The sequence below is a fragment of the Nerophis lumbriciformis genome, linkage group LG02, assembly GCF_033978685.3.
Source record: "Nerophis lumbriciformis linkage group LG02, RoL_Nlum_v2.1, whole genome shotgun sequence".
NCBI lineage: Eukaryota > Metazoa > Chordata > Actinopteri > Syngnathiformes > Syngnathidae > Nerophis > Nerophis lumbriciformis.
In genome coordinates this window covers 30,212,880-30,232,506 of record NC_084549.2, presented here as the reverse complement: position 1 = coordinate 30,232,506, position 19,627 = coordinate 30,212,880, and the positions used below count along the sequence as shown (strand labels likewise).

General features: G+C 41.7%; 1 protein-coding gene across 2 annotated transcripts in view; it reads left to right on the top strand.

The window, feature by feature from the left end:
- strn (striatin, calmodulin binding protein) overlaps positions 1 to 19,627 on the top strand; it is a 67,113-nt gene that overhangs the window by 15,374 nt on the left and 32,112 nt on the right. For both annotated transcript variants that reach the window (XM_061960573.2, XM_061960564.1), the window contains exon 2: positions 17,540 to 17,643. In XM_061960573.2, the coding sequence (XP_061816557.1) occupies positions 17,540 to 17,643 (104 nt within the window). The remainder of the gene's footprint in view (positions 1 to 17,539; positions 17,644 to 19,627) is intronic.

Genomic DNA, 19,627 nt, shown 5'->3' with positions numbered 1-19,627 from the left:
AATGTGGACTCGTCAGACCACAGAACACTTTTCCACATTGTATCAGTCCATCTTAGATGAGCTCAGGCCTAGCGAAGCCGGCGGCGTTTCTGGGTGTTGTTGATCAACGGTTTTTGCTTTGCATAGGAGAGTTTTAACTTGCACTTACAGATGTAGCGACCAACTGTAGCTACTGACAGTGGTTTTCTGAAGTGTTCCTGAGCCCATGTGGTGATATCCTTTACACACTGATGTCGCTTGTAGATGCAGTACAGCCTGAGGGATCGAAGGTCACAGGCTTAGCTGCTTACGTGCAGTGATTTCTCCAGATTCTCTGAACCCTTTGATGATATTACGGAGCGTAGATGGTGAGTTTTTCCTTGCCCTTATGTGGGCTTTGTACCGAGGATGTCGTTGTGGTTTGTGCAGCCCTTTGAGACACTTGTGATTTAGGGCTATATAAATAAACATTGATTGATTGATTGATTGATTGAAATCCCTAAATTCCTTGCAATAGCTGGTTGAGAAAGGTTTTTCTTAAACTGTTCAACAATTTGCTCACACATTTGTTGACAAAGTGGTGACCCCGCCCCATCCTTGTTTGTGAATGACTGAGCATTTCATGAAATCTACTTTTATACCCAATCATGGCATCCACCTGTTCCCAATTTGCCTGTTCACCTGTGGGATGATCCAAATAAGTGTTTGATGAGCATTCCTCAACTTTATCAGTATTTATTGCCACCTTTCCCAACTTCTTTGTCACATGTTGCTGGCATCAAATTCTAAAGTTAATGATTATTTGCAAAAAAAAAAAACGTTTATCAGTTTGAACATCAAATATGTTGTCTTTGTAGCATATTCAACTGAATATGGGTTGAAAATGATTTGCAAATCATTGTATTCCGTTTATATTTACATCTAACACAATTTCCCAACTCATATGGAAACAGGGTTTGTACACTATGTTTATCGACTGTCATTTTTTTTGTCTTCCATATTGTCTCGTTTGGTTCTGCAGCCTGTCACTCTCAGATTTGTGCATGTGCGACAATAACACTATTGAACAAACTGCCCTAAATCCATACATAGATGTTTCAGTGATTTTAAGTCAGTCTGCACTGCAGATGGGTCAATGATGTTAATAAATGTTAATCACAATAATAATGGATTATAGAAGAAGGATGGAGGGTCCACATTAAAGTGTTAATTTTGACAGCACTGATAAAAACGGATTTGTTTTCCAATGTTTATGACATTACACTTTAACACCTCACTGGCATACACTGCTGGAAAACAATGTAATAGTTACATGTTTGTGCGTGTGCCAGGACACACACCATGGACCTTATGTAACTTTAATGCCGCAACTGTGGTTGAAAGCTCTCATCCCAATGAAGCACAATGTGCTGCTTTTGTTTATGCCACTTTCAAGTGGCACTGCGGTGTCGAGCTGACATGAGTAGTGGACGGCACACTGTAAAACATAGCTCGACCGGGAAGTCGTGACACAAGAGAAGGACATATCCTTGACTTGTAAACATGTCTATGAATGTTCTCATTCATCCAGGTCATTGTCATCTCAGGGCATTCATTTGATTGCAACTGGACTGTTTGGTTTGTCTCAGAAGACGTTTTGCCGCTCATCCGAGTAGGCTTCATCAGTTCGTGCTTATAGACTAGATTGGTCAGATCTAGATTTAACTGATGAAGCCTACTCAGATGAGCGGCGAAAGTCCAGTTGCGATTGATTAAATGCCCTGAGTTGATTTGTAAAGGAAGAGCGAGAAGAAACGCAGAGAAAATTAAAACAAAATCTGTTTTTAATGGACGTTAAACCCTACTGAGTGTTTTAAAGAGCACAGCTATTTCTCGGAGCAAAATGACACTGCAGTTGGTTTAATGGCAGCAAGACAGCAGCGTAAACCTCCCACATACATTAGTGTTGGCACTCTACTATTCAGATAGACTGTTGAGGTGAAAGCCTGAATTCTCTAAAGCACACTAAGTAATTTAAATAGTTATTGGGTTTTTTACAAACCATTTAACTTGTAGTAGTGCAATTAAATAATTTACCGTATTTGTCGGAGTATAGGTCGCACCGGAGTATAAGTCGCACCTGCCAAAAATGCATAATAAAGAAGGAAAAAAACATATATAAGTCACACTGGAGTATAAGTCGCATTTTTTGGGGAAATTTATTTGATAAAACCCAACACCAAGAATAGACATTTGAAAGGCAATTTAAAATAAATAAAGAATAGTGAACAACAGGCTGAATAAGTGTACGTTATATGATGCATAAATAACCAACTGAGAACGTGCCTGGTATGTTAACGTAACATATTATGGTAAGAGTCATTCAAATAACTATAACATATAGAAGATACTATACGTTTAACAATCTGTCACTCCTAATCGCTAAATCCAAAGGAATCTTATACGTCTAGTCTCTTACGTGAATGAGCTAAATAATATTATTTGATATTTTATAGAGATGTCCGATATTATCAGCCGACAAATGCGTTAAAATGTAATATCGGAAATTATCGGTATCGTTTTTTTTTATTATCGGTATCGTTATTTATTTATTTATTTATTTTGTATTTATTTTTTTATTAAATCAACATAAAAAACACAAGATACACTTACAATTAGTGCACCAACCCAGAAAACCTCCCTTCCCCATTTACACTCATTCACACTCATTCACACAAAAGGGTTGTTTCTTTCTGTTATTAATATTCTGGTTCCTACATTATATATCAATATATATCAATACAGTCTGCAAGGGATACAGTCCGTAAGCACACATGATTGTGCGTGCTGCTGGTCCACTAATAGTACTAACCTTTAACAGTTAATTTTACTCATTTTCATTAATTACTAGTTTCTATGTAACTGTTTTTATATTGTTTTACTTTCTTTTTTATTCAAGAATTTTTTTTAAATTTATTTATCTTATTTTATTATTATTTTTTAAAAGTACCTTATCTTCACCATATCTGGTTGTCCAAATTAGGCATAATAATGTGTTGATTCCACGACTGCATATATCGGTTGATATCGGTATCGGTTGATATCGGTAGCTGTAATTAAAGAGTTGGACAATATCGGATATCGGCAAAAAGCCATTATCGGACATCCCTAATATTTTACGGTAATGCGTTAATAATTTCACACATAAGTCGCTCCTGAGTATAAGTCGCACCCCCGGCCAAACTATGAAAAAAAACTGCGACTTATAGTCAAAAAAATACGGTAGATACAATTGCTATTATTCCCTTTTTTCACAAAGTAACACTCTGGTGTTATGTTTTAACTTCTGGAATGGCTGATGGAGGCTTTGCACTTGTCTTTCTTCTATAGTTTGGCTTCTTTTTTTTATACCCTTTTACCTGCCAGTGTAATGGCATGTGTGGAATGCACCCGGCGAGTTATCAGGTTGACCATCATTTTGCTCGTGGGGTTGTGGTGGGTAACTACAAATTGACTGTGCTTATCGAACAAAAGCTTGTTTGCTTTGTAAATAACTGATTTATGCCAGCCACTGTTCCTCCACTAGTCACAAAGGGTCACCAAGTGTGGAAGTTCCAGAGGCCAAATTAATATAGTCATAAATTCCTGTAGAAAATTTTGTAAACTTCAAGCTGCATTTGTGTCTTTGTAACAAGTGTTTGGAACTGATCATTGTTCTTGCATTTCAGTATCAGAAATGTTTTTTGCTGTGTATTATCCTCCTATATTACTAATCCTAAGATTTAAGAGGTAAAAAGTAAAATCTCTAATCTGTTTTTCTTGGTTCATTTTTGTTAACTAAGAGTAGAACAATTATTCCTACATTAGGATTGACGGGGAGGCATTTTCTTACCTTGGCTTAGCAAAATTATGTGTCTCTGATGTTGATTGTCGTCTGTAGCCATTACCCTATCACCACTCCCTCCTTTTCCTGTTTCTAAAAAAACCCCACACTCTAGCTGGATGCCCTGTTCTACATGTCCCTCCCTCTGACACACTGAGGAGCTCTTATCCCAGAGCCCAATAATGCACTCAGTGTGAGGCCAGGATTAAATGCTTCCTGTGTCTCTTTACGGCCTTAGTTGACTCATTCCATTCCTCCCAAGGTTAATGTTTGATCGGGGGTATACATGACGAGCCAGAGAATCACAGAGCTTCACTCAGTTTCTTCTCAGTATCTGGTAACACAGAAGTCCAGGGGTCTCCATTTCAGTTCTTCAAGTGGAAAAGGAAGTAAGCGGTAGATATCAGATGTGAATCTCTTTGGAATCATGTCTGACCTAAAGATACAGTTGGTGGAAAATGACTCCGCAAACAGCTAATTTAGGAGTTTGTGGGGTTGGACACATCATTTTCTTGAGATAGATTTTCAACTCCCTGAGGTAGTTGTCCTGACTGATATTTAGTTTGAAGCCAGAGGATGTTATTTTGGTCACCAACACTCATCATCCACATGCAGTATTACCCTAACACTTCAACCATGTGCCTAGCTAGCTCCAGCTTGCCTGCAAACAGTTATTTGTAAACAAGGTAGTTTTTATCTACACAGGATGAGGCTGGGATTGATTTGGTTTTATATGAATACATTGTTGACATTAGATGTCTGCCTGCTTCACGTGACTTGAACTAAACATATTAAAACATTAGCTCAACGTGTGTGTACCTTGATATATGTTGAAAGAACTTTGCTAATATTGTTGTCAGTGACAAATGTATTTGAATGGCTCCAACTCATTGAAAGGGCAGGGATTTTGAGTAATATAGAATTGCAAACAACATACTTAGGTGCTATAAAACCCAAAACCAATGAAGTTGGCACATTGTGTAAATCGTAAATAAAAACAGAATACAATGATTTGCAAATCCTTTTCAACCTATATTCAATTAAATACACTGCAAAGACACAATACTTAACTTTCGAACTAAGGAACTTTTATGCAAATATTAGCTCATTTGGAATTTGATGCCTTCAATATGTTTTAAAAAAGCTGGCACAAGTGGCAAAAAAACCTGAGAAAGTTGAGGAATGCTCATCTAACATTTATTTGGAACATCCCACGGGTGAATAGGCTAATTGGGAACAGGTGGGTGCTTTGATTGGGTATAAAAGCAGCTTCCATGAAATGCTCAGTCATTCACAAACAAGGATGGGGCGAGGGTCACCACTTTGTGAACAAATGCGTGAACAAATTGTCGAACAGTTTAAGAACAACATTTCTCAACAAGCTATTGCAAGCAGTTTAGGGATTTCACCATCTACGGTCCGTAATTTTATGAAAAGTTTCAGAGAATCTGGAAAAATCACTGCACGTAAGCGGCATGCTCATAACCTTCGAGCCCTCGCATCAAAAAGCGACATCAGTGTGTCAAGGATATCCCCACACGGGCTCAGGAACACTCCAGAAAACCACTGTCAGTAACTAGAGTTGGTCGCTACATCTGTAAGTGCAAGTTAAAACTCTACTATGCAAAGCGAAAGCCATTTATCAACAACTCCCAGAAACGCCGCCGGCTTCGCTGGGCCCAAGCTCATCTAAGATGGACTGATGCAAAGTGGAAAAGTGTTCTGTGGTATGACGAGTCCACATTTCACATTGTTTTTGGAAACTGTGGACGTCGTGTCCTCCGTAGCAAAGAGGAAAAGAACCATCTGGACTGTTATAGGCGCAAAGTTCAAAAGCCAGCATCTGTGATGGTATGGGGGTGTATTAGTGCCCAAGGCATAGGTAACTTACACATCTGTGAATACACCATTAATGCTGAAAGTTACATACAGGTTTTGGAGAAACATATGTTGCCATCCAAGCAATGTCTTTTTCTTGGACGCCCCTGCTTATTTCAGCAAGACAATGCCAAGCCACATTCTGCACGTGTTACAACAGCGTGGCTTTGTAGTAAAAGAGTGCGGGTACTAGACGGGCCTGCCTGTAGTCCAGACCTGTCTCTCATTGAAAATGTGTGGCGCATTATCCATCCATCCATTTTCTACCGCGGGTCGCGGGGGTTGCTGGAGCCTATCTCAGCTGCAATCAGGCGGTAGGCGGGGTACACCCTGGACAAGTCGCCACCTCATCGCAGGGCCAACACAGATAGACAGACAACATTCACACACTAGGGCCAATTTAGTGTTGCCAATCAACCTATCCCCAGGTGCATGTCTTTGGAGGTGGGAGGAAGCCGGAGTACCCGGAGGGAACCCACGCAGTCACGGGGAGAACATGCAAACTCCAGACAAAAAAATCCCGAGCCCAGGATTGAACTCAGGACTACTCATGACCTTCGTATTGTGAGGCACATGCACTAATCCCTGTTCCACCGTGCTGCCCTGTGGCGCATTATGAAGCGTAATATACCACAATGGAGACCCCGGATTGTTGAACAACTTAAGCTGGACATCAAGAAAGAATGGGAACGAATTCCACCTGAAAAGCTTCAAAAATTGGTCTCCTCAGTTCCCAAATGTTTAGTGGGTGTTGTTAAAAGGCAAGGCCATGTAACACAGTGGTAAAAATGCCCCTGTGCCAACTTTTTTGCAATGTGTTGCTGCCATTAAATTCAAAGTTAATGATTATTTGCAAAAAAAATAAGTTTCTCAGTTCGAACATTAAATATCTTGTGTTTGCAGTGTATTGAATAGAAGTTGAAAACGATTTGCAAATCATTGTATTCTGTTTTTATTTACGATTTACACAACGTGCCAACTTTACTGGTTTTGGGTTTTGTAGAACTGTGACAAAATATCAATATGGCAAACTATTGCGATAACATTACAATAGATTATCAATGCATTCTTGCTGCGTACCTTTTTAAAAATTAATAATAAAATGATGACCGCTAGCAACCTAAATTATTTCTCGTTATTGAGCTGAGTTACCCTTTACTTCTTCAGTTAATGCTCCTCGCACAAGTGGCTAAAACAATTTGGCTGAAGTCACAGATGAAGAAAAGACAAACAACCTTGCTGATATGGCAGACTCAAGCAGGGAAATTGAAAAAGACACTGGCATCATCACTTAGCATTCTCCTCTCTGAGCTGCCAACTTAACATGGTAGAGGAGTGTCCCAATGATCCTAGGAGCTATGTTGTCCGGGGGCTTTATGCCCCCTGGTAGGGTCTCCCAAGACAAACTGGTCCTAGGTGAGGGATCAGACAAAGAGCAGCTCGAAGACCTCCATGAAATATAAAAACCAAGGACCCAGATTTCCCTCGCCCGGACGCGGGTCACCTGGGCCCCCCTCTGGAGCCAGGCCCGGAGGTGGAGCACGATGGCGAGCGCCTGGTGGCCGGGCCTGTCCCCATGGGGCCCGGCCGGGCACAGCCCAAAGAGGCAACGTGGGTCCCTCCTCCAATGGGCTCACCACCCATAGCAGGGGTCATAGAGGTCAGGTGCGACGTGAGCTGGGCGGCAGCCGAAGCCAGGGCACTTGGTGGTCCGATCCTCGGTTACAGAAGCTAGCTCTTGGGACGTGGAACGTCACCTCGCTGGGGGGGAAGGAGCCTGAGCTAGTGCGCGAGGTGAAGAAGTTCCGGCTAGATATAGTCGGACTCACTTCGACGCACAGCAAGGGCTCTGGAACCAGTTCTCTCAAGAGGGGCTGGACTCTCTTCCACTCTGGCGTTGCCGGCAGTGAGAGGCGACGGGCTGGGGTGGCAATTCTTGTTTCCCCCCGGCTCAGAGCCTGTACGTTGGAGTTCAACCCGGTGGACGAGAGGGTAGCTTCCCTCCGCCTTCGGGTGGGGGAACGGGTCCTGACTGTGGTTTGCGCTTACGCGCCAAACCGCAGCTCAGAGTACCCACCCTTTCTGGATTCACTCGAGGGAGTACTTGAGAGTGCTCCCCCGGGTGATTCCCTCGTTCTACTGGGGGACTTCAATGCTCATGTTGGCAACGACAGTGAAACCTGGAGAGGCGTGATTGGGAAGAATGGCTGCCCGGATCTGAACCCGAGCGGTGTTTTGTTATTGGACTTTTGTGCCCGTCACAGATTGTCCATAACGAACACCATGTTCAAACATAAGGGTGTCCATAAGTGCACTTGGCACCAGGACACCCTAGGCCGCAGTTCCATGATAGTCTTTGTAGTTGTGTCATCGGATTTGCGGCCTCATGTTTTGGACACTCGGGTGAAGAGAGGGGCGGAGCTTTCTACCGATCACCACCTGGTGGTGAGTTGGCTGCGATGGTGGGGGAGGATGCCGGACAGACCTGGCAGGCCCAAACGCATTGTGAGGGTTTGCTGGGAACGTCTGGCAGAGTCTCCTGTCAGAGAGAGTTTCAATTCCCACCTCCGGAAGAACTTTGAACATGTCACGAGGGAGGTGCTGGACATTGAGTCCGAATGGACCATGTTCAGCGCCTCTATTGTCGAGGCGGCTGATTGGAGCAGTGGCCGCAAGGTAGTTGGTGCTTGTCGTGGCGGTAATCCTAGAACCCGTTGGTGGACACCGGCGGTGAGGGATGCCGTCAAACTGAAGAAGGAGTCCTATCGGGTTCTTTTGGCTCATAGGACTCCTGAGGCAGCGGACAGGTACCGACAGGCCAAGCAGTGTGCGGCTTCAGCGGTCGCAGAGGCAAAAACTCGGACATGGGAGGAGTTCGGGGAAGCCATGGAAAACGACTTCCGGACGGCTTCGAAGCAATTCTGGACCACCATCCGCCGCCTCAGGAAGGGGAAGCAGTGCACTATCAACACCGTGTATGGCGAGGATGGTGTTCTGCTGACCTCGACTGCGGATGTTGTGGATCGGTGGAGGGAATACTTCGAAGACCTCCTCAATCCCACCAACACGTCTTCCTATGAGGAAGCAGTGCCTGGGGAGTCTGTGGTGGGCTCTCCTATTTCTGGGGCTGAGGTAGTGAAAAAGCTCCTCGGTGGCAAGGCCCCGGGGGTGGATGAGATCCGCCCGGAGTTCCTTAAGGCTCTGGATGCTGTGGGGCTGTCTTGGTTGACAAGACTCTGCAGCATCGCGTGGACATCGGGGGCGGTACCTCTGGATTGGCAGACCGGGGTGGTGGTTCCTCTCTTTAAGAAGGGGAACCGGAGGGTGTGTTCTAACTATCGTGGGATCACACTCCTCAGCCTTCCCGGTAAGGTCTACTCAGGTGTACTGGAGAGGAGGCTACGCCGGATAGTCGAACCTCGGATTCAGGAGGAACAGTGTGGTTTTTGTCCTGGTCGTGGAACTGTGGACCAGCTCTATACTCTCGGCAGGGTCCTTGAGGGTGCATGGGAGTTTGCCCAACCAGTCTACATGTGTTTTGTGGACTTGGAGAAGGCATTCGACCGTGTCCCCTTGGGAAGTCCTGTGGGGAGTGCTCACAGAGTATGGGGTATCGGACTGTCTGATTGTGGCAGTCCGCTCCCTGTATGCTCAGTGCCAGAGCTTGGTCCGCATTGCCGGCAGTAAGTCGGACACGTTTCCAGTGAGGGTTGGACTCCGCCAAGGCTGCCCTTTGTCACCGATTCTGTTCATAACTTTTATGGACAGAATTTCTAGGCGCAGTCTAGGCGTTGAGAGGATCTGGTTTGGTGGCTGCAGGATTAGGTCTCTGCTTTTTGCAGATGATGTGGTCCTGATGGCTTCATCTGGCCAGGATCTTCAGCTGTCACTGGATCGGTTCGCAGCCGAGTGTGAAGCGACTGGGATGTGGATCACCACCTCCAAGTCCGAGTCCATGGTTCTCGCCCGGAAAAGGGTGGAGTGCTATCTCCGGGTTGGGGAGGAGATCTTGCCCCAAGTGGAGGAGTTCAAGTACCTCGGAGTCTTGTTCACGAGTGAGGGAAGAGTGGATCGTGAGATCGACAGGCGGATCGGTGCGGCGTCTTCAGTAATGCGGACGCTGTATCGATCCGTTGTGGTGAAGAAGGAGCTGAGCCGGAAGGCAAAGCTCTCAATTTACCGGTCGATCTACGTTCCCATCCTCACCTGTGGTCATGAGCTTTGGGTTATGACCGAAAGGACAAGATCACGGGTACAAGCGGCCGAAATGAGTTTCCTCCGCCGGGTGGCGGGGCTCTCCCTTAGAGATAGGGTGAGAAGCTCTGTCATCCGGGGGGAGCTCAAAGTAAAGCCACTGCTCCTCCACATCGAGAGGAGCCAGATGAGGTGGTTCGGGCATCTGGTCAGGATGCCACCCGAACGCCTCCCTAGGGAGGTGTTTAGGGCACGTCCGACCGGTAGGAGGCCGCGGGGAAGACCCAGGACACGTTGGGAAGACTATGTCTCCCGGCTGGCCTGGGAACGCCTCGGGGTCCCACAGGAAGAGCTGGACGAAGTGGCTGGGGAGAGGGAAGTCTGGGCTTCCCTGCTTAAGCTGCTGCCCCCGCGACCCGACCTCGGATAAGCGGAAGAAGATGGATGGATGGATGGACTGGCATCATTCAAATCAAAAGTGTGAACTCACACTTTGGCTTTTAAAAGTGTAGATGCGACAAAGTTGGATAAGGACTTTGCAGTGTCAAAGTAGTTATTTTTATTTTTATGCCTTTTGTAAACAATATTATATGTCGTAGGTTATCAAGAGCAATATGTTAATGAACACAGTATTGCCATACTGAGATACTATTGTTATCTTAGGGGTTTAAGAATATGGACATTTCATATCGCAATTATTGTAAGCAAATTATCACGGTTATCATTTAATCATTATTTTCACGGTATTGTCGAATGTACTATAAGAGTACTTGTACACACTGAAATCTTTTAACCAACCAAAAGCAAAACAGGTTTTGCGCCCTGCATGTCAGGTTAATGTTACATCTTGCGGGTTGTCGACACGTCTGTGTATAGATCTTCACATCTACCACTCTGTCCGAAGAGATTGAATTTCAATTGAATAGCTTAGTTGCTCAGACGTTTGTGTTGAGGAAAGACGTTAATGTGTCTTTTATTCAGATTAGCATTTAAGCTAGCTCGCGATTGGCGCACTAAGTGCTTCGCCAGGAAATGAGCAGTATCACCAGTTAATGATGGGCGATATGGACCAAAACTGATTCAATGTTATTTTTAGGTTTTATCGCAGTGTAAGATATATATCGGTATTTTAAACAAACCCTGCAAAGTGTTTAGTTTAAACTCAACACCACGTTACTGTTACTACGAGTACGTAATCTCACCAATGAAATACTTTTTAAAATGACTTTAAAAAAGTATTGAATTACCGTTACTCGTTACCTAACAAAATAAGTAATTTAATTACTAATAGAATTACTCTTTAATAAATGCTGCTAACTGCTGTAACAAAGGCACATCAAAAATACCAATATGGCGGTATTGTCTCAAATACATAGCTCTTTCTAAAATTATCCAGTATTAACTATAATACCGGTATACCGCCCAGCCTTACCGTGAGTTTATAATCACGATTTTTCGATAATTCAAATTTTAAATGTTAGAACTAGCCGTCGTAAATTTAAGCGCTGTTTATCATTAATCCTGATAACCGATACATCCCAATGATATTGTAAGCCATGTATCACATATGATACCCCGAGTCGCTACCCTTCGATTCCCATCCTTAATAGGTAGATTTGATGCTCCTTTTAAAGAGTGTCAGTATGCACGTAAAATTTTGATTTTGATTTTTTTTTAATATCAATAACTGTCAAAGTAAACAGTTCAGTTGTAAGTTTGTCTGTAAGGAAACTGTATGGTTAAAGTGCTGCCTCCAACGTGAGCCAGACTGAAATGCGGCCATGACTCATTGTTGCAGGCTGCAGCAGCTCCGCTTGCTATCCGTGTGAACTTGTTGTCCAGCCCACTCAAACTCACACCATCCTCTGCCTATAGATTCCAATGCAGAAATTCCATTTTCATTCCCTCTGGGACATTAACAAAAACAGATGATGAATTCCCTTTTACGTTTGCTTCTCTCTGCCAATTTGTCATGCGGAGTTAATCCAAAGAAAGCTTTGCACTTTATCAGTATGTCTTTATTATTTACGTAAGTGCAGAGCTGCCCTGAAGTCCACCTTGTCAAAACTTTTGCGGATAAACAAGTAATTTGCATTTACACTAGGGATGACCGTTGCATGAAAAATGAACAATCTGTTATTTTGTTAATATTTTTCTATTGATATATATTAGTCAGAATAATGTTGTTAATTTCGCCCCAAGATCCAAATTTACAACAATCAATTTCACACAGTATATTAATTGTAATAGTTTTTAATCAAACACAATAGCCTAATCAAATTATTATGCCCATTCCAAGTCGGTACCAGTTCCATGTTTATAGAATACATCCATGTTGTCTGAAGGACTTTTAAAGCAAGATAATGTACTGGCACCATCATTAAAAGTATTATATAATTATATTTAAATATATTATCTTATTATTATGCACCCCACTTTACCATGGTTGCTTCGAGACATGATTATCAACTTTTAATTCTGGTCTATTTGTCAAATTCTCAAACTTTTTAGAGCTGTAACAAGTAATCAATTAAATTGATTAATTTTGTTTAGAAAAAAACTTTGTTTTCAATTTTGTTGCATAATCATTAATCAATAATCATTTAATGAGTGTAAGTTATAAAAACTGATACAATCCAGATTACCCAGAATTTAAAAAACGCCGACATCGTTTCCCTACAGCTGCTGCAATAGAGCACGCATGAGATTGGCGATGGAGAGAAATGGGAAAACAGCTATGAGGAGGAAATGGCCCAAAAGAAAGGAGAGAAGCTGTCAAAAGTTTGGTATAATTTTAAAGTTAAGACAGACAACGCGGTGCAATGTTTGCACTGTCATAAGGAGCTGGCACTCCACAACTACGTTGTTGCTGCAGTACATTACTTGAAAGTCACTTGTGTCTAATTTGAGCAAACAACCAGAAACAAGGTAAACGTCTATTTTGGCAGGCAGCTAACTTGGTTTCTTATACAATATTTATTTATTATCTGGTTTTAAGCTACACTCAGAGTTTTTATTTTTAATTTCTCTTAATGTACACATATTAAATGTGCAATGTCATTGTTGATAATGTGCATTTATAAAAATAATAAAAATAAAGGTTATGGCAAGCGTAAACATGTTAACTCAACTATTTCCGCCAATATATGCAATGAGCAGGCTATTAAGCAGAGGTGTGGACTCGAGTCACATGACTTGGACTCGAGTCAGACTCGAGTCATGAATTTGATGACTTTAGACTCGACTTGACAAAATGTAAAAAGACTTGCAACTCGACTTAGACTTTAACATCAATGACTTGTGACTTCACTTGGACTTGAGCCTTTTGAATTGACATGACTTGACATGACTTGCTATTTTCCCCAAAACCCAAAGATGAAAAAGTTATTCGGGAGCGCTCCGTATTTTTCATTGTGTACTTGTCTATCAGCGTTGCGTGTGTCAGCTGGCGTGGTCTCAGTACAACAGCCAATCAAATTAGATCTACTTTGTTTTCATCACAGAGCATTCATCCAATCAAATTGCAGGACAACCAACGAAGAAGACATGTCCAAACCACACGCCAGTGAACAAAAAATGATACCTAAAATAATTTTGTTTGGGTATAAAAATTACGAGGTGGTCAACACAAAACGGTTTGCAGTATGCAACACATGCGGTTCGAAAATTACTGATGGAGAGGCAACAACTTCCAACTTCGTCCGGCATTTGAAGTTGCACAAAGAACGGTAAGTTTTGAATGTAAGATAACGTTTATTGGCTAAGTAACGTGACTTTTATTTGCTGTGTAGTTAAATCAGTGAGGCTGTAAACTCACTGCTAACGTTATAACGTTATTGCAAACACGGGAATCTGTTGCAGTTCACTACCTTATTCATACTTTTTGTTCAGTGATTTTTTTTAAGCAGGGTTACGTTAGTCAATATATCACACGTAACGTTAGATGGCGGTCAGCAGCACCGCGTATTTTAGCCACCTAAAAAAAGACAAAAATAGTAAAATAAAGGTCAGTTAAAATGTATACTATATTATGAATATGTGTACCGTTTTAGCTAGCTTTCTGACATACTGTTGGTTGTTTACCTCAGTGGTCCCCAACCACCGGGCCGCGGCCCGGTACTGGTCCGTGGATCGATTGGTATCGGGCCGCACAAGAAATATTTTTCTTTTTTTTCTTTTTTTAATTAAATCAACATAAAAAACACAAGATACACTTACAAGTAGTGCACCAACCCAAAACAACTCCCTCCCCCCTTTTGTTCTGGGCATTGAACATGAAGACTCTTCCTTCACTGTTCCGAGTGGCCATGAGAGTCTTGGCAGTGCCTGCCTCCAGTGCTCCAGTGGAGCGAGTTTTCAGCCATGGTGGCATCATACTACGCCCCCATCGTGCACAAATGACTGACAGACTCTTGGCTAATTTGGTCTTTTGCAAATGCAATGCAGCATAGGGCCCTGACATATAAAAAGTACAACTTTTTTGTTATGTTCACGTATATGTCATGTTTTTTCAATGTTAACACTTGTACAAATAAGTACATTTGCACTTTATTTTTCAATGAGTTAATGTTTAAAATGACTGGTTAATAGTGCTATTATAAAGTGCAATGTCAGCACAATTTTCTTTCCTGCAATTTAAAATGCACTTGTTTTAATAAATAAATACAGCGTTTGAAAAGCATACACAATGTGACGACTGGGGCGCATGGTGATGCGGGGTTCGTTCTCTCAGGAATGCAGACGGGCGTCAGACACAGCGTGCAGGTAAGAAAGTATTTATTTAATAATTAACTTGTACTGGAATAAAGAAAAGGGTGCTCATAGCACATAAGGCAAAAACTAAAAGAGCTAGCATGGGAGCTAGAAGGTAAAAAAAGGAGTTTAGCGTGGAAGCTAACAGGTACAGATCCAGAACAAAAAGTCGTCAACTGTTGCATGAAAACAAACTACGAAGCCAGAACGAATGACAGGGAGGACAGACTTAAATAATAATGTCAGTGATGACAAACAGGTGCGTGTAGGGAACAAACGCGGCAGGTGAAAATAATAAGCAGCCATGGCAACAAACTCAGGTGTACAAAACAGGTACTCAAGGAGTCCAAAACTAACCACAAACAAGTATCTTGAAAACGTAAATGTAAAATATGATCCGGGCAGCGGATCACAACACACAATCTGTGTTAATATATTAGTCTGTGGTTAAAAGGACTTGAAAGGACTCGAAACTCAAAATGCAGGACTTAGGACTTGACTTGAGACTTTCCAGTCTTGACTTTGGACTTGACTCGGGGCTTGCCTGTCTTGACTCGGGACTTGACTCGGACTTGAGGGCAAAGACTTGAGACTTACTTGTGACTTGCAAAACAATGACTTGGTCCCACCTCTGCTATTAAGTAAGCCTGTGCCCATAGTGAGTAAAGCAATTATTTGAATGATAAATGAAAATGAACTAGATAACTTTGCCATCAGTGATAATTTGCCATGTCCGTGTGTGTTTGTTTTCTTTTTATTCCGCTTTGACATTGGGTACAAGAGGCTTCACTCTGTGCTTCGCTCTCAAAACCTGAGCGTGGTTATTCAGTAGCAGAATTAAAAGAATGGAGTGAATCCTCTTGTCAGTCACCCACAATCTTTGTCTCGGTGGTTGGATTTGGGACCGCCAGCTTACACACACGATGCACGAATAGAGCCTTACTAGTCATGATCCCTAGTGAGAAGCACCGCAAAGTAGGGCTGCACGATTGATCGATTTAAACCATAATCCGATTAATTAATTACGACAATGTTAAAAATAAGAACATCGTTAAGTCAATGTTTCTCTCTATCGTGTTTTGCGCCTCCAAGCTAGGGTCCTCCTTCCTACGAGAGCGCGCTTCACTGCACTCTGCATGAACATATAGCTCTTAGCACAAGCCATTTATTCATTAATTTGTGGCCACAAATGAACTCACAATTGCAATTTGGCACGTCCAGGTTCGCCGTCGTTCATACAGAAATTCTAAAGAAAGTATGACGGTTTGTGCATCGTAACTTCACTCATAACACAGAGCTCACCGCATACACACCTGCTTTGCCAGAGAAAACACAGCAGAAGGGCACTATGGAGCCAATCTGCGACCTTAACGTTATGTTTAGCAAGGAGAGGTATACGTTAAAAGTGAGAGGAATGTGTCTTGCGTCACGAAAGCGGACACGAAAGGTGATGTATTCCCCTGCGTCAGCGTAGATCTTCATTTACATATCCAGATAGCATGGACAGAACTGCATGCAGAACGTGCAGAATGTTGTGATTGTTACTTGTTTCAATAACACAGGAACTGACTGTATTTTAAACTGTGTAAGATTCTCGCTCCTTGCCTGTAACTCTGCTAGTATTTCTGGTTCCGTTCTACCGCTAAGACTTCTGGGTAATGTAGTTGCGCTACATGCAGCAGCACACAGCAAACCTAAAGAAGCAACCCAACCTTTCATATGTGCCAATAACTTCAAGTCACAACTTGGATACACTCTTCTGTCGTTTGTCAACACAAAATATGCAAACCGGTGGTGTTGAAAGTGTTACCCATAGGCCATTTGTAGAACGCAACTTTTTAATAGACCAATAACATACAAATAAAATGAACAATAAACCCGTCAAAAATGGAAAAATAAAGCAAAAAGACATAATGTAATGAGAATAAACTGAAATGTTTATACAAATAATGAATACACACAAATATTTCTCTTTTAATATATTTATAATGTTCCATTATCCTTTTATTAGCCTATTCCATTACAAATAACATGACCTCAACAACCCTCATCAACCCTTTGTTGACTTTTGTAGTTTGAGGTCCTACCAAAAAGGTAACAAGTTATATAATAGAAAAAGATGATTGCATTGTGTGGGAATATACCAAATGCTGTTATGTTAATAATAATTGCTTATTAGCAATAATTTGTTGGACATTATATCGATCAGCAAAATGTATTATCGGCCCATCGCTACTATGAAGTGATTAAACGAAACTAACTAATCGGTAGCGATTACTAGAAATAATCGATATCTGCAGCCCTGAATCAATTTTTGATATACTGTATAGAGTACTTTGCTCATCCTTTAAGCATGTCACTGACCCTTGTACTTGCTAGTGTATGTCACAAGGCTTGTAACAGCTCAAGAATTTAGTAACAAAACATGTATACACTGCAAGCCACAGTGTGTGCCCATACACACACTTTTGTGATTTTGTTGCCCATGTAATGCTGACTCAAACTGAGTGCGTCAACAGCTGCTGCCTGTTGAAAAGATACAGTGCGTGCACAATGATTTTTTTGGAGGAGGGGGCAGTTGATGTGTAGGAGGCGAGTAGGTTAGATTAAAATAGAAGGGAACAAATTTACTTATTGTTTCCCATCCTGCCACGCATATTGATTTGACATCATCCTATTTCAGTCTCCACAAAAGTAGTTTCTCTCTGATGTGCTGTATCCTCGTGGAGGTTCACATCAAGTCTTTGTTCCAAGAAACATCACATCTATCACGAGAATACCAGAATACCAGAAAAAAAATCTATTTATGAAACCAATGCATTAGTTTCTTCTTCTCCTCCTCTTCTAAAATCTCACCTATTTTTGCGTTTGCAGGCTCAAATCGCTTTCCTACAGGGGGAGAGGAAGGGCCAGGAGAATTTGAAGAAAGACCTTGTGAGGAGGATCAAAATGTTGGAGTATGCGCTAAAGCAAGAGAGGTGAGTGCCATAACGCCTACTGCTGCTTCAGCCCTCCTACAAACACATGTACCTCTGCAAGTTCTTTACGGCCACTCTTTTCCACCATTTATTTGCTGATGAAAATACCTTTCTGCCCAGAGAAATGTGGAACAATTAAAGTGGAAGGGATTCTTTATAGGTTAATAAATGACCTGTGGGGGTGTTTTATTCATGACAAGAATGCTCACATTTTAAGGGAGAATCCAGTTTTATATATATATATATATATATATATATATATATATATATATATATATATATATATATATATAGTATATACACACATTGAGTTATATTATGGTATTATATATATTGTATTATAGGTGACAAAGGAAATGTGTGTACAATATAATAACTCAGGCTGTCAGAAACAAGTTAACTTATTCGATTAATCACAAAAAAATACATTAATCATGTATATGCACAGATGAATCATGCAATTTATTTTGACTGTGCATGCTCTTTAACCTTAAAATCTATTCTAACAATAAAATTGCATTTGTGTCCAAATATTGGGGTCTTTCTAAGTTAATCGAAATATTTAAGTTAATTGACACTTTGCAGGCAAGTAATACTACTCGTAACACTTGGGATTAGATTTGATTAATCAAAATTCATGAAAGTGCACCGGTATTTAAGCTGCACCTACCAAAGTTTCAGAATATATTTTTTTAATATATATTAGCCGCAGATATATACTGGTACGAAAGCTTTTATAAATGCTTATTTGCATACCTTAATTGTTTCCAAACGGTGACTGTAACATGGCAGTAAAACAGCTGATCAAACAATACAGAAGTTATCTTCCTTGGACACACTAGCTGCAAAAGGTGGCTCTCCAATCAGCTAAACATTACTCATTACGCATTACTCCACGGTGATGTTTTGAGAAATCTATGAAACTGAAACAATACAAAAAGAATACTAACACAGGCACTTGTAAATATGTTAGCATATTCGCTAATGAAAACGACGCTAGCTTGATTACATGACGATAGCACATACAAATATGCATGAAAAAACTCTTATAGACATCACACATGGGACAAATTAGTAGGTATGAATTGTTTTAGTTATATTGTAAAACTTACAAACGTTGCGGTAATCTCATTTAACAAGTGATTTTGTTTGGCTGCACTACTAATAACGTATCTTGTTGATAATTAATTCATATAGTTTTCACAATCTGTCAAGGGCCGAAATTGTCCCCTGTCAGTATTTTGGACACGCCTGTGTCTTAGCTGACATCAGCAGAAGTCCAGCTGAGTGATGTCTCTGGGAACAGCAAAATGACCAGAATGAGGACTCGAATGGATAATACTTTCTTAAGGCAATACGAAGTCACCGCCGTTGTTTTGTTTTTTTTCTCTTCAGAAATCCACAGATTTACTTTGTTGTCATTCTTCAGTGCACCAGTCCGTCACCATCTCACTTGGTCCTTGTGGTAACATAGTTTTCACTTCTCCACCAAGAGATTGTCACACATATTTTGAAATTGTGTCTTTCACTCATGATTGGGTTCACAAGTCACTCTGATTACAGCAGTGAGCGAGCCTGTGAAAGCAAAGAAGATGGATTTTGTATAAGATGCAGTCATTTTTAAACCCTCCTCCTATGTTTCGTTTGACCAAGCTGACTGAGAGCTTAGTGTGAGCACAGCAGGTCAAAGACTGTTTTTCAAACACCACCCATAGATGATATTTACTTATGCTTACACAGAAGAGATTATATTGTCCCTTAATGTTGCTCAGGTGACACAAACATTTCAAAGAATGTATGTGTGTATGTGTATGAAGAACACTAACAAAGGACCCAGATTTCCCTCGCCCGGACGCGGGTCACCGGGGCCCCCCTCTGGAGCCAGGCCCGAAGGTGGGGCACGATGGCGAGCGCCTGGTGGCCGGGCCTGTGCCCACGGGGCCCGGCCGGGCACAGCCCGAAGAGGCAACGTGGGTCCCCCCTC